This window comes from Bombus vosnesenskii, unplaced genomic scaffold (genome assembly GCF_011952255.1).
Source record: "Bombus vosnesenskii isolate JDL3184/JDL3185 unplaced genomic scaffold, Bvos_JDL3184-5_v1.1 scf7180000013431, whole genome shotgun sequence".
Classification (NCBI taxonomy): Eukaryota; Metazoa; Arthropoda; class Insecta; order Hymenoptera; family Apidae; genus Bombus; species Bombus vosnesenskii.
Window position 1 is genome coordinate 1,267,042 of NW_022883046.1, and position 23,682 is coordinate 1,290,723.

Genomic DNA, 23,682 nt, shown 5'->3' on the forward strand with positions numbered 1-23,682 from the left:
ATAAAAGAAATCAATACGTATTTCTAAGCGTCAATAAAAAGATTAATACCTGAAGTCCTCGCATATGATTCTCCAATCTTTGATTCCTTTGTTGGGCCCAGGTGGAAACCTCCTCCCATCTGGACTGAATGATCGTGATCCAGTGTTTGATAACCAAAGCTCCATCAGGGTGTGCCTTTGCAAGAATCACGTGAGCCAGCTCCAAAGTTTGATCTTTTTCAATTTCCTTGGTGCTTAATTCACGCAAGAACTTTTCGTGTTCCATCAACTGATTCCTGCTCTCCTGTTCGTCTTCCGGTAACTGTCCAGCGAATCTCAGCTTCATCTCAGCATCACTCAGCCACTCCAGAAGTACGTGAACTGCTTTGTGAAGGCGTTCAGCCTCTCTGAGGGCTTCTTGGAGTCGATCAGTCTTATCAGAGGACAACTTGGTTACCGTGTCCCAAAGATTATTTATTTCAGCAAGCTGTGATCCTATAGCAGATGCATCATCAGGTGTCGCCTTAGCAAGAAGCTCGCGACCCGTTTTGATTACAGATTCCATCTGAGAGACTCTGGATTCGAGATCCTTCTCGAAGGTCTTATGTTGTTCAACCAAATTCATTACAGTGTCAAGGTCGCCATAAAGTGGACCGGTGTCCGCCAGCTGCTTCTCAGACTTACTAAGCCATTCCAGCAACGCCTGAATAGCGTCCTTGAATTGTCCCGAGAACAACAATGCTTCTTCGAGCTTCCTCTGTCTATCCACGCACTTACCACAAACAGTGGTCCACTTGTTCTTCAACTCATTCAAAAGTTCTTTCAGAGCAAATTCGTCGCTCTTAGGCGCTTTGTCTTTTAATGATTTTCCATTCTTCATAGTTGCGTCATAGGTACCCTGTTTGGCGCTGAGAGCTTTCTGCAATTCACGGTGCTTATTCAATCTAGCTTTGATTTTCTCTGGATCATTTCCTCCAAGGGCGCCATCACTGGCAACCTCGTCCAAAGTCTTCTCCGTTTCGTCGAGCCAGTTCATTATATTGGACCAAGCATCGTGGAATTCTCTGGCCTCTTTGTATCCGTGATCAAGAGCCCTGGTTCTCTCTGCAGATTTCGAAACTACTCTTTCCCATCTGTGTTGCACACTTATCAACAAGTTTTTGATTAGAATCACGTCCTGTTTCTGTGAAAAGTATTTCAAATGCGTGCCCTTCTTATCGAGGTTCAGCATAGTCTCACGATGAACTCCAACGTCCTTCTGGAACGCTTTGTGTTCCTCTATCTGTCCGAGGATAGTTTCCATTACCCTCGACACAGGTTTCAGATTCGTCAGAATCTTCTCTGCGTTGGTTAACCAATCGACAAACGATTGGAGTGCATCGTGGAACTCTGTAGCCTCTTTCAGAGCGATCTCAAGCTTGATCTTTTTATCACTTGCGCGAGCAGTCACATTATCCCATCGTTGTTTCAAAGTCCTCAAGTTGTGATTCAGACCACCGGCACTAGTAGAATCGGCACGCTTCAGGTATGCTTGTCCTTGTTGAAGAACCGATTCGACTTTCAAACGATTTTGCTCCAATTCGTTGTACACTTCCATAAAGCGTTCTAACTGTTCTGAAGCCGTTTCCGGCAATCCTCCAACTGGTTTCGAAGCTACTATGGTATTGTCCACATCACCCAGCCAAGACAAAAGATCCTGTATTTCCGCCGTGAAGGTTTGTGCTTCTCTGAGCGCATCTTCCAGTTCTCGTTGACGATCAGCAGCACGTTGCAACAAATCGCGCCAACGACGATTCAAAGTACCTAATTTCTCAGCAGTCGTCGAAGCTTCGGCTGTTCCCTTTCCATCCTCTATTAACTGTCTTCCAGCGTCGTTCAGAGTGTCCACGCTGGTCTGATGGGCTTGAATATCATTCACAAGTACTTTCAGTTTAGCTAATTCCACTTCGATCACTTGAGGATCGCCGGCCACGGCCTTCAAGTTGTCCAAAGTGTCGTCCGTCTTCTCGATCCATACCAGCAACTCGTCTAGAGCGTGCTGGAATTGCCCTAGACGTAGTAACGCGTTCTCCAGGAGCCTCTGCCTCTCCACGAGGCCTCGAAGCAGTCCGTCCCACCGTCTGTTAACGGCACCAAGCGGTTCTTTGATGGCTGCAGCTTGTTCCGAGGACGTTCTCTCTGTCAGTTCGGCAGCTTGTCTGAAATTGCACGAGAAAAACTTGCGTGATTTACGTAGATCGTTGATCGAAAATTGTACGCGTCAATGTGAGAAAGCATACACCATAGGAATGCTTATCAAGGATGCCGACCTTTGTTTAAACTCGTACGTTTAGAATCGATGTTTAGTCATAATGAACACAGGGTCGACGAATTCTACGGGAAAGGAGCGATACAAAATTATTGTAAGGAATTACTCTTTTGACGTCGACAAGTTCTTTTGCCCTTCATATTATTCGATTACCATAAATATGTTACACATTGCCTTGAATGCCTTTAATATCGTATGACATCATTAGAATCACATAATAAACGTATTACACAAATTGTCTTGTCTAGAATATTTATTTAACCCGGAAGTCGTCAATAGAGTTACTCCGTGGCATCATCTGAAAGGAAATCCGCGACTCATTCCTCCGTCGAGTCCACGGGCAAATACCTACGATATGGTATGTGTAAGTAGAACAGGCACGTCACGAGCCAGGCAACAGCCAAGGCAGACATGCAGGCAAGATACGTTCGTCGACCAAATACTGTTCGAACTCCAACCAACAGAGACAGTTAAGGATTCCAATCATCCGACTTCAGCTGGGGTATTACGATAATGTTACGGAATTATGAGATTAAAAGGGCTAAGGGGCGGAGCCATTTGGGTAACCTGGATCTATTACATACTCGAAGGTGTAATCGAGGTATAATATTTATATATATATATATAAAAGATTGTAAGCCATGCTCTAACTACTGCTACAACACAGAGAGAGGTTGACTTGCCTTATCAGACTCCTATGCGTTCAGGAACCGGCGCGGAAAAACAAAAGTTGGATTAGAATCTCACTGCTTATACGTAGAGAGGCTTTCTTGCGTTATCGTACAAATGGAATATCGCACGGCGGGGTATCATAAATAGATTACTAGAGTAAATCTATGCGGAAAAAATGTTCGTGGGGGAACTCGCGAAATAGATTTTTCCTTGAGATCACGCATAAATTCAACAAATCGCAAAGGGGAAATCAAAAAGAAAAGAATCGTTTGTTACCTGTTTAGAGCTTCGACCTTGACCATGTGAGGATCTACTTCGGCTTTGAAATTGGCCAATTGTTTAATCTGTTTTTTAACTTCGTCGATGTCGCTTCCTAGCAGTCCCATACTGGAGAACTTGTCCTCGGCTTCTTGTAGGAACTCCAAAAGATTTTGCAAGGTCTCGTGGAACTCCATGGCCTTCTCCATAGCATCGATCAGATTTTCCTCTCTTCTGGCATATAGGGCAGTTACGTTATCCCAGGCTTGATCCAAATCTTCGATATGCTTTCTAACATCTGGTTTGTCTGGCTCACCGCAAAGACCCATCAACTCATGACCAGATGCTCGTACTTGCTCAACATCCGGTTTCGTTTGGTCGATTTCATGCCTAATCTCCTGCAAGGCAACCTGTTGCTGTTGAATGGCAGCAGGTTGAGCTGCTGGTGGCGCCTGACCAGCAAGAGCATCCTGAAGCTCTCGCAGAGTCGACATCACGCCATTCAACTCAGACCAGAATTTTTCGGCGATCGCCAAAGCTTCGTCTAACGTTTGACCTCTGTCGGTCGTCGACTTTTGCACGTCGCTCCATAGTTTGTTCAATTTGTCCAGCTTCCGTTTGATGTCCTTTACGGCTGGATCAGCTCTGTTACCTGCCTTGCTGATCACGTCATCAGCGGCCCTCCTCACAGCCGCATAGGCCTCGGATCTTTGAGCCAATTCGTCGACCAAAGCGGAATTCTCTTCCATCTGATCTCTTAACCGACCAGGATGAGCGCTGATCGGTTCGGCGCCATTTACTTGATCAGCAGTTGATGAGAGAGCACGCAGCATTCCTTCCAGCTTGTCGGAGAACTGAGAAGATTCCTGAAGTGCCTGTTCGAGAGTCTGCTGTCGACCACGAAGTTCTGCTCTGAGGGCTGCATATCGAGTGGTGTCTGCTTCCAATATGTCCTGTATCTTGATACCTTCTTCTTCGTTGCACAGCTTCAACAATGCTTCACCAGTTTTGTTCAGCTTCTCGACCAAAGGTTTGTGTTCGTTGATGCTCTGCACGAGGAACTCGTTCTTGTCCTGTTGGGCAGCTATTAGATCGGGTCTTAAAGCAGGCATAGGAAGCATTGCGACTTGTTGTTCGGCCTCCTCTAACCAGCTGACTAAATCAATGTGAGTGTCGCGTAAATGTTCAGCCAATGGCAAAGCTTGTTCCAGAGCACCGAGTCTATCCATTGAAAGACCGGAGACGATTTCCATGGTTTCTCGTAAGTCCTCCATATTTTCTCTGATCGTAGATTTGTCCTCGTATTGACCATTTTCACGGATCACCTTCTTTGCCGTGGATATCACATCCCTAACACGTCCTTTCTGACTGGATATGTCATCGTTCAAGGCTTTATGCTCCTTCAATTGTACCCTGATGATCTCCGGTTCGCTGCTCGGTGGTTCTGCTTCCCTTAATTGATTATCCACTTCATGGAACCATTCTAGTAAATCGTCGATATCACCGATCACTTCAAGCGAACGTTGCTTACTCAGCTGAAGCCTCTCAGCCTTTCGTTGAATCTGCTCGGCAATGGCTGCGAATCTCCTGTTGTCTCTGGTGACTAGAGCTTCGATAGTGGCCGCCCCTTCACCCGGAGATAACTGAGACAACTGCGGTCCAACGGCGTTGATCTTGTCTAGAACTGGTCTATATTCCGATATCTCCATTTCTAATCTAATAATTTCATCTTCGCGAGGTTCGGCTGATTGCAGTGCCGATTCCGCAGCCTGCATCCAATCCATTAAACGATTATGATTATCATGGAATTGTTGCACCAATGGAAGAGACTCTTGCGCGTGCTTCAGCAAGTCGGAACCTCGACTAACCAAATCATTAAATCGCCGTTGCAAAGAATCGAGTTTATCTTTCAATTGAAGCGCCTCGTCGCTCGAGATGTGTTTCATTAATTCCAATCCAGTATCGGTGGTACTGTCTACTTCCGTCTGTCGAGTCGAAACCTCTTCGGTCAAGTCAGCTAGGTCTTCCATTTGTTGAAGAAGCTTCTCCGTATGCACTGCCAGCACTCTGTATTTCGACAATCTGATTTCCATACCCTCCATCCAAGCCTGAAGTTCTTGATAGCTGAGTACCAGATGACGTAAACCCTGTCTCGAACGTTGAAGTAAGTTACCAAGAGATTCTGATCGTTCGACCAATGCAGCGTATCTATCAGCCGCATCCTGAAGTTTGTCAGCCAAAGCAGCGGCTTCATCTTCGCCTACCAGAGACATTAGTTGACTAGCAACCTCTGTAAGTTCACTGAATTCAGGTTTCTTTGACAGAATATCCTCGTGGAGGCCATCGTGTTCGGTAACGCGTTGCTGGATTTTTTCCTCGTCCGTTGGAACCAACTCCATATCTCTCACGCGTTTTTCGGTCTTGTCCAGCCAAGTTTGAAGTGGTATCAGTTTATCCTGGAACTGTTTCGCTACTCCCATCGCTTGTTCAAGTGCTTCCATTCTTTTAGCAGCGCTTTCTGTAAGATTATCAAATCTTGCCATCAAATCTTTCAGTTGTTTCTCGATCTTCTTCCGTTCCTTAGGCTCCGCCTCAGCCGCCACTTCTTGGCCCATGTTGTACGAGGAGGACATTGAGTTTTGCTGATCCATTAGCATCTTCTTCAGGAATTTTTGTTCTTGTAATTGAGCCTTGACTACGTTGTAATCCGACGATGGTGATTTCTGGTTGGATACCATTTCCTCTGTGTCCGTCAGCCATTTCTGGAGACCCTCCAGAGCCTCCTGGAACTTTTCAGAAAAAATGAAGATCACGTTTCGTCCGAGGCCTGCTAGGTAGCCTTACTGACGAATCCACTAGCCGATCCCGGACGAAATGCATCCTCTCTTCCTATTATATCTTTCTCTCTTTAATTACGGCGCCACACTTCTATCAAACGACATTACCACGATCGTCCTCATCGAGTAGATCTATCGTCGTAGCAGATTTAAAAATTTGAGCCGCGTACCGCTCGTTTAGAAGCTGTGTCGTGTGTCAAGGGCTGTAGATCGCTCTCGAAGGAGGACTTTCGCAGAATATGCTCATACAAAATGACAACGGAACGATTCAAAACGAAGGTTTAATTAGCGCGATTACCTCTGAGCGACTGAGTCAACTGTCTAGAGTTGGCAAAACGCCGATCGTCTCGTAAACTCGCAAAACGAGACACCCGCACGTGAAAAAGTCAAATTCTTTTTTTAGAAACGCGACCGATTGCTCTTTACAAGTGGAGAAGCATACATTTGCGGTTAATGACACACGTCTTTTGACCCTTGTCTCATGCTAATTTGTCCTAAATACGCCATGCACACAACTCTATGCTAACTTGATGTCAACCTTCATAAAATCGGAGTAAGGTTAAAGCATCGTGTAATCGTCGAATATCGTGCATATAATTCGGTCGATTTCATACACATGATGTGGAGAAAAAACTTTTTATTCCTTTCTCTGTTTCCATCGCAACTCCAATCATCATAATTGTCGAGCGTCCCAGTTTTCCTTAACGGTTAGCAATTAGCATAGTGGATTAAGTACGATGGTGTATTAAAATGAAAAATGACAGACCCGGTTGAAAACATACAACCATCAACAATTTGAAACGTGTCATCATCACGATAGCGTAATAAACGAATGTTGATTAGCACCAGTTGTGCAAGGAAAATTATCGTGCCTCGCGGTAATATACGCTCGTGTATCGATCCCACGCGGAAGCAGCGGGAAGGATGAATCTTTGTCGCTGGTTGCGTATTATTCCATTTGAGAACCAGTTTGTTATGCGTGAGTGCCGCTCGTAGGCGGACTTGAGAATATTGGAGAAGGACGAAGACTCGGTCACAGCCAATTTTGTGCATGTTGACAATTAAGACGGTCGAGCAATTAGCATTTTGCGGGTCGTGTATGCCCCCTGGCAAGGACTTTACCATGATCTAACTACAGCCGCGAGGCGCGTGTAATTCGTTCCAGATTGAATATTTGTTCATCATGACACGCAAGAATAAAGACCATAAATATCATACATAATCGAATTGTTATTCTATTTCTTATCTTAACCTTTTGCATTTCAGTTGCTTGACGAAGCGTGATAAACATTAAAATGTTATCTACAGATTGCATTATCCTATGTAATTGGAGCATTTAATGACGCGTTGAAGGCTAAACGATTATAAATGGCGCCATTTCCGTAAATACATTCCTGGGAAAATCGCGTAATTTGCAAGGCGTATAAGACAAGATATAGAATGTGGAATGTTAATCAATCTTCCGATGACATGAACGCGCAGGAAGCAAGGACAGAAAGAGAGGAAATATCTTACCTGTTGAGATGTCTCCTCGGTTTGTTGCGCTGCCAGCTGTGTAACCCGTTCCTGAAGGAGATCCACGAGCGTGGTGTACCTCTTGTTCAGAGTATCTAGATCACGAGCGACGTCGTCAACCGTTGAGACGAACTCTCGTCGCGGTTTTTTCACCGAAGCATCCAAAGACGGGCAGATATCTTCCAGCTGTTCCGTGAACGCTCGAAGCCTTTGTCCGTAGATCTAAGGGTTTTGGTTAGCCCGTTACGGTTAGTGCATAGAATTAGATTATCGCATGTGCGTCTCTCTATTCCCTTTCTATTCCCTTAGCTACCCCTACTACCATCATATCTTACGGGACCTTAAAGCAAGCTGACCGCATGCAAGAAATGTATATAAGAATTTGAAAAAGCTACGTACTATGAAGATAGGCATACCTCAAGGATCGTGAATTAAGAACAACGAAATTACCTTCTTCTACTTTTCATACTGTAGAAAATTTACGAGATGTCATGTAACATGAACAACTGATAATGAAGGAAAGGTGCACAAAGTGAGGAACGACACGGAACAGGAAACATTTGAATCTGAGCGTAGAATGTTCGAACTTGAGTGCAAATATACTCAAAGCGGAGACTAAAATAAAGAAATACATTTCTGATTCGATCGAAGGAACAATCGCTTCCTATTCGCATTCGCAAAGCCACCAAAAGCAAAGTATATTTTGTCATTAGCACGTTATCATCAGCTAAGCCTGTAATAGTATTTACGGCGTCTATAGCGGAAAGGAAATTAAAGCAATTTTTTGTGCGACAAAAGCAAGAGAAATATAGGCTCGCGACTTTATTAATCCCTGAAAATAACTGAGATCTCGAAATGTCTGTTCGTCGTCATGAACAGATTGTAATTAACACTGGGCTGCGATTTACAGTTTATCCAGTAGGCATACAGCCGACAATGACGAGAATAGCGGTCGCTTCTCCTAATGATTTGCAGTTTGATGACAGCTCGTGACAGATGTCCCGATGATCGAGGCTCCACGACGGTAAACACATTTTTATGTAGAGCTTCATGTAGCTTCATGTAGCAGTCGTCGGGACGGACAAAGAAGGTAATCGAAAGGAGAGCGCAACGTGGGATCGCGACGCAAGACAATCGCGCAACGTGTTCTTCTAGAGAAGACTAACACGTACAAAGGACTCACGCAATATCCCATTCACGCAAGCGTTCATACCGTAAGCTAACAGGCTACCTAAAGGCTACCTAATACTAGCAAAGCCTACCTAGGGGTTGCGAATATATCCATTCGCAATCATGTCGCTTGTCATCTTACCTTTCCTTCACGAATCAATCGACTGCCCGTCACATTTACTGCTTCGATCGCCGGCGCTCGTTCTACCACCTTGTTCAATAGATTCTAAAGGGAAACAGAATGTGAAAGAAAGCGTGTATAAAATATACAAACCGGGAATAATCGAGTACGATTTATCAGAATCCCTATACGTTACCTTCGCATTTTCCACCTCGAGTTTTTCGTATGATTCGTCAATGAAGTCCACCTCGTTACGGTAGGCATGTTCTAACTGTTGAGCTAGGCCATAGGCTGCTTCCGCGCTGCGAACTCTTTCAACCAACTGAGCACAGAGATTGGTCCATCTGGAGTTTAGTTTGTTCACTTCATCGTCTAAGCGATCCATATCAGAATGAGAGCCACGATGACTTGGCCTCGACTTTTCAACAACATGTCTTGCGTTCTGCGTATCTTCGTTCAGTTTATCCATTGCAGTTTGCTGTTGAGAGATGGCATTTTGAAGCACCATCAGATCTTCTAGTACATTCTGTAGTCCCTTCAGATCCGGTGGCAGCTCGTCGAACGATGCCAATTTCACTTCCAATTCGGATACCGATGTTGTATTCTCCTCAAGACTAGAAAGCACGATCTCAACACACTTTAGCCGCTCGATGTACAGATTACTGGAGTTCCAAATATTTGTCCATTTGGTGGTAACAGCGTCGAGCTTGTTTCTCATGGCTGGAGTCTTCAAAGTAATACCACGGAAAGTTTGCTGAACTTTATCTAGATCTGGCGTTTGACGTTTGAGAGTTTGCTCAAAATCTTTGTGTTGCAGAACCAAATGTTCTAAGCTGTCGATGTCTCTCGGCAATGGTGCAGCTATGCGAGTGTTCAGAACTCTCTCTGCTTCGTCTAATGCTTCTTGAATGGCAGAAATCTGTTCGTTGAAAATACGTCCTGCGTTCTTTGACTCTTCCTCCGCTCTGGCACGTTTCTCCAGTTCATCGAACAATTTGTTCACTTCGGCCGTTTCTCGCTTCAGTCGCCTCAACTGTGGATCAGCAGGGTCGCCCTCGGACAGGAGTTTCTCAGCATCCTCGTTCAAGGCTTTTCTGATAGCAGTTCTCTGATCCTGACCCATAGCCAAGAACTGCGGTAGATCCCAGCCTTTGACCACTTTGATGGTCGCGAAAATCATATTTTGTCGTAATCGAAGCTGTTTCCGTTGCCATAATCCAACACTTCGGTCATATTGTCGTCGCAATCTTTCCGCAGCATCGAGAGCATCCTTGTCAGGTGGCTGAAGAGCAAAGCAGACGCCTGGAACAGGAGACTCGACGCCTTCTTGATTCTTTACGCGCCATTTTATCCTACCAGAGTTGTCGTATAACGTACACTGTTCACCCTTCTCAATCGACATCTGAAACCAAGCAATTTACACGTTAAAGTAATATGACATAATGACATTGATAATGTAATGAACGACATAATGGTCATTCTACTTACATTGACTTGTTTGTAGCTGCAGACGCACGTAACTTGCATAGGCCGTGCCACAGGCTGTCGACGTTGCTTCATAGGAACCACGTCCTTCGCTTGATCAACCAGTTTCTGCACATGATCGCCGTAACTATTCAATTCTTCGCGTAGTTCTTGCATACCCTTCAATAAACGTTCACCCTCGTCCAAGGAGAATTCTGATTGGGAATAAATGGTGTTGAGCGACTCATCTCTCTTCGAGATCCACTGTTCAGCCTGTTGAACATCCCGGAAAAATTGTTGACTCTGTGCTGCGTGTTTCAGATGAACTTCTAGACAAAGAGTTAATTGGAGAAGCCAAGTCCATTGACTCTGCATAGCGGACATGTAAGCTTCGATGGTTTTCGCGGCGGGATGATGTTGAAGAACCAGAGCTTCGCCTCGATCTTGCACCGCGGAGAATTGAATCTCCCGCTTCTCTAGGTCGCTCATAAGGGACTGTAAGAAATAGACATTTTATACATTATGAATTCATAGATGGATTACAATAATCTATGCGTCTTTGGATGCGTGTAAAGATTTATAAATTCGTCCATCATGCATATTATCGTACACCATGATCACTTTAAATTATATTCTTCGTTACCTCTATACCAGATCCAAACGTACGCTTGCAGGATAAAAACAAGTATCAACGACTTTTACATTAGATTTGATGACCAATTAATTCAGGATGCTAGTATATAATTGTCATATAACCGCAAAAAAAACATTAAAACATAAATTACCTCGTAATACTGCTCAATACTTTGCACATTCAAATTCTTGTCACTCCAATCGCGTGTCACCTCCGTCTCCTCCTTAGAACTCAGCCAAACTAGTTCATTAGTCGCCGATTGTATAAAGTCATGTAGAGTGTCCAAATCGGAAAGTCTCTTATTCGAGGCCGCCAATAATTCAGTGTGAAGTTTTTGAAGAACAGTTAGATGTTGGCTGTACAATGTCAATTCCTCAGCGTGAAAGTGGCTCTTAGCCTGCACACATCTCTCCACTTTAGGATGGAACTGCTCGATATTCTTGTGTTCTCTTTGGTGAACCTCCAATTCGTTCTGCACGCTAGGTAAATCGGAGCCATAGTCTGCATCCTGGAGCTGTTTGATCTTCGCCTTACACCAGTCGATGCAGTCGTGTAACGCACGGAAATGTGGATTGGTGTCGACCAATCGGGTCTCATGGACGGTAGTACGGTGTTTCGTAACGACGCGTTCTTCTACCGGGAAAGATACGGCCGACAGCGGCTGTACCAAACGTTTATGAAGAAGAGATCGCAGGGCGACCCACCGTTGATGTAGCTTCTGAACTCTGTAACATGGATAATTCTGTGACTTTTCCGCAAACGAATATGGAGGAAACAGAAAATGATACCGAGAGAGCTACCTTTTGCGAAGTTCGGCCGCCTGACTGTATCGCCCCTCGGTAAGTGTATGCACGTCCGGAAAAATATTTTGGATCTGGACCTCGGTGTTACGAATATCCTGTTCCAAAAGATCCACCGCATGTTTCGCTTCCAGAGGATGAAGTCGATCGAGACGCCTGGCTTCGTCCTCCACTCGTCTCTCGAGCTCCTCCAATCGATTGTCGGTCGCCTTCATCTCTCTGTGCACTTTCTCTGCTAGTCGTTGCAGTCGTTCGAGTCTGAGAAACAGATACAAGCTCGAGCTTGGAACGAAACGAATCGTTGATGCGAATAATCTCGCTACTTAAGGAAGGGATAGATCTTACCGTTTAATTTCGTCGATTATCGCCTGTTCTCTTTCCTGATGCAGCATCATCAATCTATTCCAATTTTCTTCAATAACCTCGATACGCAAGTGAGGTTCGATGTCTACCTCACCAACCGCTTCGAAGTACTTTTGCAAATCCCTGAAGATGTAAGAAAGTCGTTGCTTGTCTCTGTATCTGGGCGGTACTTCCTCATTCTTGAATTTCGTGCTGCCAGCCGCCAAATTTTTCATTTCTATCAAGGTCGGCGGGAAGACACGTTCCTGCATCAGGCACATCTTTTCACGGATCCACATGTGGAGGGAACTAGCTAGCTCTCTATATTCCTCTGAGCGCCTCTGGTCCTCGGCATCGTACAACGGGTGAATCGTTGGCGGCTCCGGGAACACGTCGTAGAGCGAAGAGATGTACGTTATCAAGGACTTCTCATCCGGTTCAGGAGTGTCCACATCTGTAACACGAAATACAAAACCTAAAGCACTTGCATATCACGTAAATCTCTACGCTTCCCTTGCTCTCCTTTCCAAAAAGAATCGCTCGGCCGTTTTATCGTGCAAAAGGGAAAAAGCAGAGGGTAAAAGAGAACGTCACGGTTCGAGCGTCGACCGGAAGCGGTGGTAGACATCGGTGACGGCCTCGAGCATTCCCGACCATAGGAGAAAACATAGGGAAAAAGAGAACGTTGAGGAGAAAACGCGTGTATAAAGTGGCAAGAGAGGAAACTCGCCAAAAAGGAAAAATCTGCTTATCGAGCATCTAAAATAGGATTTAAAATGTGGATCTTTACCTTCAGGATCGAGAAGCCTCGTAACGCCATACTCGCGCTCCGCGACGTAGAAGACCCGATCGAGCCGCTCTCGTGGTTGACTAGCACGAGCACCTTTCCAATCGACCAGATCTGGTCTGTTTCGATGGATTAATGCGCTGAAAGCTAGCCCGTCCCTCCACGATCCGGTAAAGTCCGTGACGCGCACTCCAGGATAACGCGCCGTCGATCGTCTGGCCCATCTCAGAAGAGCTTCACGGGCAGTCACGTTCGATTCCTGACCCACTACAATATCGGATATCTAGAGAAAAAGAAAAGGTCATAGTTCGTCAACAAACGGTGCTTGTATATTCACGAGAGTATATCAGGTTTATTTTCGTTTAGATCTAATTCTGGTGTCGTGCATCGACCTCGATGTCGCTTCCGCTTGGTTCGCCCTTCGACGTTCAATCGCACGATTCGAGCCCCGAAATGTTCGTCCTGCCCTTCTACTACACCCTGTTGCCACTAAACGTGAAAAGAAGCGCGAACCTAGGGACGAACGACGACGACGAACCTGTCCTTGCAATGCGTTACGCGAAAACGCGAAATTAAAATGAAGAGTCTCGCGTCGCGAACGCGAAACAAAATTGCCAAGATTACGCTTACCCGGACGGTTTTCGGCTTTGGCGAAGCCTGTCGACTCAAAGAGAAGGAGGAGGAGGAAGCAGCGGTCTCCTGCAAGTAGCCGGAGCTGGCACGTTTCGTCAGATCCTCGGCCACGCATCTTTCCTCGCCCCGTGTCAACGTGGTCGTTTTACGTACGATCCGGGTCACGATACGTTTCGTGCCGTTTTCGCCGCGTCTCGAAGTTTTCGTTGACTCGATCGACGATCCTAAATCGTAGCGTTATCAGTTTCGCTACGTAAACACACTGAAGCCCGCACGAAAATATTCCAACGAAGCTCCGACTAACCGGCGATGTTCAAACGAGTTTCAGAGGCCTCCTCGTGCTCGTGATCAACCGGTTGATTCAAAATCGCGTCACGATCGACTCCGAGCTTGGCTACGTTCCAACTTAGCACCATCTAAGCTGATCGTGCCGTGACTTCTAGACCCTTAAACGAGTCGATCACGATCAACTAACGAGGAAATATCTTATCAAAGCATTCGAGCCTCGAAACTCGTAGCCAGGTTACTCGTCGAACTTGCCGTTTTGTCGGAGTTCCTACCTAGAACCTCGGTCGAGAGTCTTCTCTTGGTGTAAATCGCTCTTAAGTCATCAGTGACGGGTGTCGCAGTAGACGGAGCAGGCGAGGCGACGTTCTCGCGAGCGTCATCCTCTCTGGTGCCTTGCACGAACAGTCTGCCACCTTTGCTAAACCGATATATCGACATTGTGAATCGGTACAAAATTGTATCCACGGGGATCTCTCGTCTCTCTTCTGGCGGCCGTCGAAAGGACCGAGTTGCTCCAAGAAACTAACATCGACCTCCAGGAATAGAGGCAAGGCACGTACGGCTATTCATTCGTAGCCTTATCCGGCGTCTCGGTCTCTCCAAGCTTATACCGCGCGCCGCCGCTCGTGAAAGCCGATTATCGAAAGTCGGCAGTCCGTCTATCACCGTTAGCCCGAGTTAGATACTCGACACGACTCGAAAAACAGTTATCGATTCGCGAATACGCGACCGATACGTATCTTCCCGATGGTCAGTTCAAAAAAGACCGAAGCGACTGATACGTGTGCGATTCGAACCGAACGAACGACTAGCGATCGTCTGAGAGCGCATCGAGTAGCTGCACCGAATTGCGATTCGTTTTTAGCACCAACGCTTCTTGAAAGTGGGGGAGCGATCGCGCCTACTCTTGGAGAAACCGCCTCGAGCGGGGAACTGTGTTCACTGGACCAGAAGACAATGTCAACGTAGATCAGGACAAATAAAATACGATACCCTGTTGGCGGGGAGAATGATAGAGGAATCCGCCAAGTGGCGGAAGGGGAAAGTGCGAACAGAAGAGGGAATGATAACGCTGGAAGAATTAGTTAGTTATCGGAGGAGACACTCGACGGCAGGTACGGCCATCACCGCGCGTATCGCGAACAGACTGCCGCGCACTACAGGTAGCTCATCGAGACCGATCCCCACTTCGAGTTCTTTTCGTGCTTCTTTGCGCGCTCGTTCGTTCGTTCGCCCGTCCGCTCGCACGTTTCACCGGTAAGGTTTCGCGATGCGAATCGTCGCGCGTCCCTAGCCGCGACACGTGTCTACCGTTCGAGGCTTCGACGAACGTGTACCCTGGTCCGTTGTCGCGCGACCACGTTCCAACGATTTCGAGATTTTACGCCGAACGGTATTTACAACGAAAAAAACAGGATACACCGCGATTTACCGAACGAACGAACGACCGACAGCGTGCCGTGCTGTATCCGGCTGCCGTCGCGAGAGTAGGCCAACGAAATGCGCGCAGGTGAGAGACGCCTCCGACATTCCCCCTCTTGATTCCCCACTCTCTTTTTCTTTCTCATCCTCTCTCCCTTTGTCGATGACTGCTCGTACTTGTTATACCATAGCCTACTCTTCATCCTGTTGCTCACCCCTACAATTCGAACGACGTCATCTATCTCGCTGTGTTCCCGCGACGCCCCCCTAAAATCCATGCTTGTCCTCGTGCACGTCGTCGTTGCGGTCATATGGTTGTTATTTGTGCATAACCGGTGCAAGATCGCGCATGCGCCCGCGTTATATCGGCCGAGTCATCGGGGAACATGCTGTTGCAACGAGGCGAAACGCGTCGGGAACACACCGGACGCCCCACTTCGCCGCGACGCGACGCTTCGTTTGCCGTTCGTCGCGCATCGTGTCCTTCCTCCTTTTCCTTTTCCAGAGATTTTTACGATTCACCGTGGCACAGTAACACTCCGTAAGCGCCGCCTTCGGAACCTCGTCGGTGTTCCGAGCTGACGTTCGCTCGCATTATGTCGCAGACTTACCTAATTCGTTGCGCGGCTCCCTCAGTTTCAATTAATAATACGCGTCAACTCCGTTTGAAGGACATGGGGAGGTACGCGAGGAAACGAAAACAATGCCTAAATAAGCAACGTCGAGTTGAGACAAGCGAAAAATAGGACGCGGCGTCGCGTCCCTGAACGTTGTGAACGCGAACGAGAGAAAAAAAAAAGGAACGGAAAACAGTCAAGAGAGACTCGAGGCGCGCGGTTTGCTCGAGACCGGACGTGACGTCATCGCGCCCGCAACCGCCCGGCCCGAGCATTGGCTTCCGTTACAATGCCAGCCGCGTGAACCAATCGTTGCAAGATCCTCCGGGATCCTTGTAATTCTTCGCAATTTCCGCGATTACCGGTACTTCGCCTTCCGTAATACAATGGTAACGCGACTTGCTTCCTAGAAACAACACAAACTAAATGGACACGATCCTTCCAAAATAAAAAATTGTATACAAACTACTTTTAAACCAGCTGTGTTATTATTCAACGAAGTTATTCCTAACTTAAATTCTCTTTAAGAAAATCTTTGTACAATGTCAAGGAAGGAATGCAAAGGGACGTGTATTTTACGAGGGCGCGAAAGTCGTCAAGATGCATGAAACGCGCTAAAAGGGAACGATCGCTCACAGCCTGACCTTGGCCGGTGGCGTCATTCGCGTTTTTGTATTCGGTACTCGATCGAGCGATTCCGATTATCATAATTACAAGGTGGGCGGCTCGCGACCAGAGGAGACCACGAGAAACGCGCCAGGGCGCCGCGATACGACTGTTCGCAATCTGGTCACCTCCCACGTCCCGGAATACCACGCGATGCTTTTGACTGACAATCAACCTTCCGGCTTGCTGACTCGACGTACGCGTGGAACTACCATAAACGGACAGGTCTGTCGCGAGCGGAAGAATAGTCGTCACAGGCGGTTAGGATACATGACGCGGTTGTCGAGGAAAATGAATCTCGAAACGATTCGGCGGATCAGTGAGAGCCTCCGTGCGTAGGACGACGGCTGTTACAAGACTATCTGCGAGCGCCATCTGGCTTTTCGATCGGTTCACGCGGTCGATAAGAGATCGAGCCAACACTGGCTACTAAATATGTATCTAAATCTGTGATCCGGGTGTAATTATCGGAATATTTTTTTCGAACGAATCGATAAATGCTTTTCAGTTCCTTTTTTTTCGCAGAGGGAACCAACTACGACATAAAAATGTAGGGAACTTACCTTGCGACGCCAGCTCTGCGGCGCGAAACAGAACAAAAAATACACCATTAGATACAGATGCTGATCGGGAGGAGCCGATAGTTAGTAAGAATATATAAAGGGAATAGGCTTAAATTTCTCTTTCTTCCTCTCTCTCTCTCTCTCTCTCTCTCTGCGGCTACTTCTCCTTTCTCGAAGTACCGATTCGAGAGCGCGCGAGATAATGAGAAGTCGCGTATTCGTTGCATCGTTACGAAAACGAACACTATCTGTCTTTGTGCGGTCGCGTAATACGGTTACTCGAGCCGCGATCGATGTCTCGCCTTCGAGATTTTTTGCGCCCGTCCGCAGACGATCCGACGCGACGTCCAGTATCGGCCAACTCTTTTGGCGCCGACTCTCCTCACCGAATGACCCGACCATCGCGCGTAATCGCGTTCCCGTTCTGTGGTGTGCAACGACGTGGCATGGCGTGGCGTGCCGTCCTCGACGGCGCCAAACGTCGCCTGGAACGGCTCTCACTCTTTCTTTGCGCTTCCTCCGTCCGACTCGCTTTCGATCGGAACGAGAATCGCGAGAAAAACGAGAGTGGTCGGACATTCCTGCGCGATGATTCTCCTAACCGAACGTTTTCCCCTCGCGAGCATCGGTTTCTCGGAAGCGAAACTTTCGATCGGTATCGCTCCGCGACTCTTACGAAAAAACGTTTTCGTTGTTTGAAAGCGGGAACGGCTTGAACTTCGGCCAGAGCACGATCGAACAATGGGTATCATTATTCCTTCGATAATCGCGATTCGAAAGGGCGAACCAGGTGTCGAGACGTTCCTATTGAAACGTCCCGTTTTCTTAGGTGCTATCTCCAAACCCACTAGAGTATACTTGGCGGTGGTATATAATTTGTGATAAGCGTAATCGGTGATAATTTCAGGAAGATCCGAGCGTCCACTCACCTGGAAGTGAAGTATGATGGTCCATATCAAACCTAGAGTCAACTTTGGGTTTCCATCGACAATGTCTTCAGCACGAATATTAACGAGCTTGATCTTCTTGTAGCGCAAAAAGTCAAGAGCCATTTGTACGTTCTGCAGCATGTGGAAACGCATCCGACCTCTCTCTCGCGGCTAAAAAACGATAAATCGAATTAATCGTACATCAAATCCTATTATATGGCACATAATCACCGTAATTACGATTAACCCTCGATTGACAAGGTTCAAACGATGTTACCTAACTGCTGGCGTTTCAAGATATTATTTATTGCTTATAAACATGGTGACCTGTTTAAACGGATAGAGGATACAGATCATCTACCCCTGTAATCCAGGTCAAGTTAGTCCCAGCCCGACAGTTACGTAACGAGCATTTCACCCTGGAAACCTACGGGTTAAGCGGACCAGCGCCAATTGCGTCTGTGCCGCATAAAAGAGTATCACGGAAGGAAACAAAATTTGGAATACTTACAAGATGCTCGCCCGAGAGTACCTCCAGCAAGGAAATGAGGTTGTGCCCGTCCCGCAGGTCTTCGAACAGATCTCCGACATGTCTGCTGGCCTGCAACAACGATTTCACGCATCAGAGCACTGATAAATGACTTCCTTGTTCAAGTGTCTCTCGACAATTCTATATAACTGAAAATAAAAACAAGCCATCGAACGAATCGAAATGTATGAAACAAGAAAATGGAGCGACTGCAACCAAAAATTAAACGTAAAAAAAGAAAAGATATGGTGCACACGGACGGGAGGACATTGAACAACGAACGGTGAACGATTACAAAACACGAAATACTAGGAACGTGTACGTGCAAACACACATAACGGATGTAGTGAGAAAGGGGATAAGGAAAGAACGGATTTCGATGAAGCAGGTATTCTGAAAAGATAGTCGCGTGTCTCGCGAAAATAAAGGTACATTACACGGCCGCGGTGCGTCACGTGCAAACGCAGTAATCGTGGCCCTCAAACTCACAGTTAAACTTTAAATGTCGGCCGCGATAAGCACCAATCTCAGGTATCGTAGAAATCACACGCAGATCGTTTAATTCGCGATAATTGCATTGCTTTTGCACGTCGACTTTTGCCACGGTTTCTCAACGGGCCTGTTCATTGATGGTTTCTTTAAGTGATAAATGGAAGCAGAGGGAAATATGAAAGGACGTTACTTGGAAAAACAATTAATTCACTCGACAAAACAAGACATTGCGTTTCTTGGAGCATGCGTAAAGTTCCTTCTAACATTGGCAACGTTCGTTAATATCACCTGCCCTGAACTTACAGTGGGGGAACAGCATGGTTGGTTGTTCACAAGAACGCACACGTGTAGGCACGTGTAAGTCTGAAAAAAACATCGATTGAAAAAGAAGCACGACCCGAGTTATGTGTTTAGTTTCGAGTGGCTTGGACGCGACCGAAAGTAGCGGCAGGTTGCCAGTCACCGTCACACGGTACATCGTTCGTCTTCGTGTTAATTTGCTTGCAATTAACGTGTTCGAATCTACCACTACTCGTCGGTCGCATGGACGAGTGGTCCTTGACCGGAAAGCTCGGTGGCATGCAAGAATACAAAAACATCAGAGGTAACTTCCCCTTTGAGAATTGAGGACTTACAGTGGGTAATCCTTAATTGCATGTCAACGCTTCAAAGAACGAACCTAGGATGCAAAGCCTGGTTCCCGTGAACTATGACGAGTGAAAAGCAAGTGCTCGAGACGTCAGCGTTTGTTCTGCTAAGCGCGGTAAATTTGAAATTCATCGTCCGGCACCGTCACTCTTTTCTCAACATTCTACGTCGTGAATATAAAACAGTTTCTTTGTGATCTTGCACTTTATACATTATGAAAACGCGCAAGAAATAAAAATCTTCGAGCATCTGCTTTTAACTCGTACGAAGCTGAAAAATCATAATTAACGTCTACCGAATGATAACTATTTTCAAATATTAAACTAGCGAGGGGGATAGCCTATCAACTTGAGCGAACCTAGGTTTACACATTAGTGCTATTGACATGCATTTTAATGATCATCCCATAATCTAAAAGAAACCCGAACCACTCGTCCCAATCGATCGTTCGCTGGAAAGAATATACGATGGATTCGTACCTTCACGTACTTCCAATGCTGTGGATAAGCGTAAAAGGATGAAAAGTAGAGAATTATTATTATGAATTTTCATTGGACAATGGGCCCTTATGTAATTGCAGGAATCTGCATGGAACAATCGATGCGTTGTCACGGGCACAACGAGCGGATCCGAGGTGGACGTTATGCTGCGCATAAGCGACGCGCTTTCAACTATTCTCGGGCGAGAGTAAAACGAAAGTAAAAACGGGTGAGCAGAAGCAGAGATCGAGTCGTCGTAGCTTTTTGCACTACCGCCCGGGACAACGACCGATCTTCGCGAATCGAAATCGAGTAAGCGATAAAAACGCGTACAGTTGATGGGCGTACGATCGATCCAGTATCTATGAATGAACGTTTGAAAAGAATTCATGATATTATCGCAAAGAGGATGTGTCTCATCCGAATGTTTCTTTGTAACATTGTTAACGCTCACTTCTTGGAACGATGATCTTCTCCAATTTCGTCCCAAGAATCATTGACGGCACATAAGGGAGAGTCACAGGATATCTTTATTATTCAACAGATAGGAATTCATGGACGCAGAAGTTACTTCAGCGGACCATTTCCTGGCACAAATGTTACGCAATGGCAACGGTGCGTCATAGCCAAGCATGCACTCACTCTTGAGCGATCGCAGCTAGGTTTTTTTCCTCTGCCCCTCCGCTACTGTGCAACACATCTCCGACAACAGGCTGGCTGTTTAACTGACTGATTGACTGACTGACTGACTGACTGACTGACTGACTGACTGACTGAACCGTGCTTGCCTACCTGCGTACCTAACTACCTACTTATCCACCTACTTACCGGGCAAGAGGTGGTAAATCGGGAACGTCGTCCGCAGGAGAACGTTTCCGAATAAGGTCAGAGTTACGAGAGGAAAGGTGGGCGCGCGGAATCGAGCAGGTAGGTAGCCAAGAAAACCAGTACCGAGCAACGCGCAAATACGCAGTACCGTTCGCCGTAATATCCTGGAATTCATTACCGAAGTCAAAATAGGTTGATTGAAACTAATTAACCATCAATATAATCGATGATGGGACCGTATTCGTATGTATTTACTGTTTCTTTTATTCTTCCCTTCTAAAGGGGAAAAATATCAAAGGGAATCAGTATCAAATCAGTATCAAAAGAAATTTCTCTTACACTGCGAAACTGTGGCCAATTGATCGTTTTTGAATCAATGCGAAAATCTTTCATCTATTTGTGGGGTTGCGTGGTTCGTTCGGAAATGTATATACGAACCAGAGAGCGAAAGCTTTGAAGAAGGAGAAACAAGTAGGTAATGGAACAGGGGTCAGTTAAAGAGAGGGGTGAGTAATGCCGCACCTCGGTAGGCGCCGTTCTTCGTCGTCGCTCGATTTCGAAACGAACCGGGGTCGAAGAGCTAACTAACATAGGAAGAAAATAAGGCTCGATAACCCTCGAAATACCAATCGAGTTATACTCGCCGCTTACGAACACAGACCGCTTCAACCTTGCCTCTCTTCTCCTTTCTCCTTGACTTCTGACTTTGCATACGCGACCAACGTAACGAGAAAGCAATGCAGGGAATGTATCACTGCTCGATTTATCATTGAACGTGCACTCTTCTCTTTCTATCTCGAACAGGACAATCATCGTTTACGAACGATCATGTCCGTTCTTTTTTTTTCTTTTTTATTCTTTCCGAAAACAGAAGAAGAACCTGCGTCATCGTCGATTCGCGACGGTGCCACCGAGAGAGAGAGAGAGAGAGAGAGAGAGAAGAGAGAGAGAGAAGAAACGAAGACGAGAGTCACGTGAGATCAAGGCTAACGTGTCTCGAGTTACGAGAATTGTTCGCGGTCGCGTGGCATGTCGACGGCGTCGGCGTCGTGGTCATCGTCGTCGACGTCGGTTGCGGTCACCGTGGTCGTCAGGACCATTAACGCGTCTACACCCATGGTTTCGTCACCGTCAGAATCGGCACTGGCATGTTGATGGTATCGTCGGCATCAGCGACCAGCGATCGGCATTGGAATAGATGCTGGCACCGCCGACGGCATCGTTTTTTCCGTCACGTGTTGACTCGAGAATGCGTACGACGCAGAACAGTGGCGGTGTTTGTTCAATTCAACGCATCGACGGTAGCACGATCATTCGAATCTCATTAATCAATCTACGTTACAAAAAAACAAGACAGAGAACGAGAACATTCCTATATCGAAAAACCAAGTTTCCGCTGAAGAACATAGGCAACTACGCTGACTGGCAGCTGACTAATCGAAATAGCATTGACGAGGGTGAAGCCAAAAGAGGTGCGAGAAAAATGGAAGCAAAACGTTAAAACAAGGGGAAACTCGTCGAGAAACGAATCGAAACTATAGATTCGAATAATTTTCTCGATTTCACCCACTCGGTTTCCTCGATACGTTACCTTCTATAGCAGCGCGTGAAATACCCTCCTGGAAGGGATTACGGTCGACCCACGCGCACATCCTACATGGAAAAAGAGACGGGTGCAGGAACAAGCACAACATATACGTATTGTATACTGGTGGATAAGAAGGTCCCCTATCGTTTACATATGTGGTTACGAAACAGCTGGTTGTCCCGGCGTTGCGCGCCGCTGCTCTCGTATGCTCACCTATCAGGTGTTTCGATATATTCCCTCGCGCCTCGACTCTGCCAGCCGTGGCCTCCTGCTAAGGTCGCTCTAAAATTAGGTATCGTTCGATATTTTGAAGGAAGGGCCACGGCTGCCGTACGAGGAACAGTCTCCTCCCCTTATAATTCGCGGAATGCACCTAATCATTTCTTGTAGAAGAATTAGATCATAATTGGTAGATTGCACGCGCTCATGCGCGCGCGTGTATGTATTATAGATCAATCCGAACTTACTGCTCGAACGTTTGTCGTCGAGCAGCAGGCCGATTTAAGTGAACGCCCATCGACTGTCACACCGCTTAAAACGCGAAATGTTTTCTACGATTCGAGAGGCTTACCTTTTTCAGATGCTTGTTCACCCATTTGGTAAATGTTTTCTTTTGGATCGCGTCTCGTTCGTCTGCAATCAAAAAGAGGATCAATTTGTTAGAGACGTTGATTGCAAGGGTGAAAAGCGAACGTTGTCTTTCTACACCTTCTCCGCTTCCTTTTCTCTAATGTATGCGATTGTACCGATTTCCTACGTTGAAGTTTAATTAAATCGTCAATTTCGATTTTATCACCGACACACGAGTTACGAGCGATCGTCTACGCGGGCAAACAGGCATCGGGCATCAGGCATCAAGGCAGTAAGCAGCCAAAGCAACAGTAGATAGACGGACAGGCAGACAGACAGGTAGGTGGTCGGGATGGATAGGAAAGTAGGTAGGCAGATAGATAGATAGGTAGATGGGTGTTCGTACGTAGGTAGTCACAAAGGAAAAGAACAGCCGATCGTGCACGCAAACAAGCGAAAGTGTGTTAAAACTTTGCCGAATTATTAGGAGGCTCTGTAAATGCCAAGTGCAGTCTGCCCATGTCCTCCCAACCTGTGCCCTAA

General features: G+C 46.5%; 1 protein-coding gene across 49 annotated transcripts in view; it reads right to left on the reverse strand.

Moving 5' to 3' along the window:
* The window catches only part of LOC117238073 (microtubule-actin cross-linking factor 1), a 52,170-nt gene that overhangs the window by 12,575 nt on the left and 15,913 nt on the right, over positions 1-23,682 (reverse strand). For 20 of the 49 annotated variants that reach the window (XR_004494110.1, XR_004494109.1, XR_004494111.1 and 17 more), the window contains exons 3-20: positions 23,141-23,202; positions 20,154-20,171; positions 19,330-19,389; positions 18,517-18,606; positions 18,006-18,176; positions 17,077-17,091; positions 12,891-13,170; positions 12,104-12,554; positions 11,759-12,016; positions 11,110-11,683; positions 10,968-10,991; positions 10,349-10,819; positions 9,057-10,262; positions 8,882-8,965; positions 7,570-7,791; positions 3,236-6,006; positions 2,971-2,982; positions 50-2,177 (exon numbers count right to left, since the gene is read on the reverse strand). Coding sequence is in view for 46 of the 49 variants with exons in the window: in XM_033502654.1 (XP_033358545.1) it covers positions 50-2,177; positions 2,971-2,982; positions 3,236-6,006; positions 7,570-7,791; positions 8,882-8,965; positions 9,057-10,262; positions 10,349-10,819; positions 10,968-10,991; positions 11,110-11,683; positions 11,759-12,016; positions 12,104-12,554; positions 12,891-13,170; positions 17,077-17,091; positions 18,006-18,176; positions 18,517-18,606; positions 19,330-19,389; positions 20,154-20,171; positions 23,141-23,202 (8,897 nt within the window). In the remaining 3 variants the exon portion in view is untranslated. Of the gene's footprint in view, positions 1-49; positions 2,178-2,970; positions 2,983-3,235; positions 6,007-7,569; positions 7,792-8,881; positions 8,966-9,056; positions 10,263-10,348; positions 10,820-10,967; positions 10,992-11,109; positions 11,684-11,758; positions 12,017-12,103; positions 12,555-12,890; positions 13,171-13,517; positions 13,745-14,080; positions 15,135-17,076; positions 17,092-18,005; positions 18,177-18,516; positions 18,607-19,329; positions 19,390-20,153; positions 20,172-23,140; positions 23,203-23,682 lie in introns of those variants that run through there. The other 29 variants (XM_033502661.1, XM_033502648.1, XM_033502694.1 and 26 more) reach the window with 18 other exon arrangements.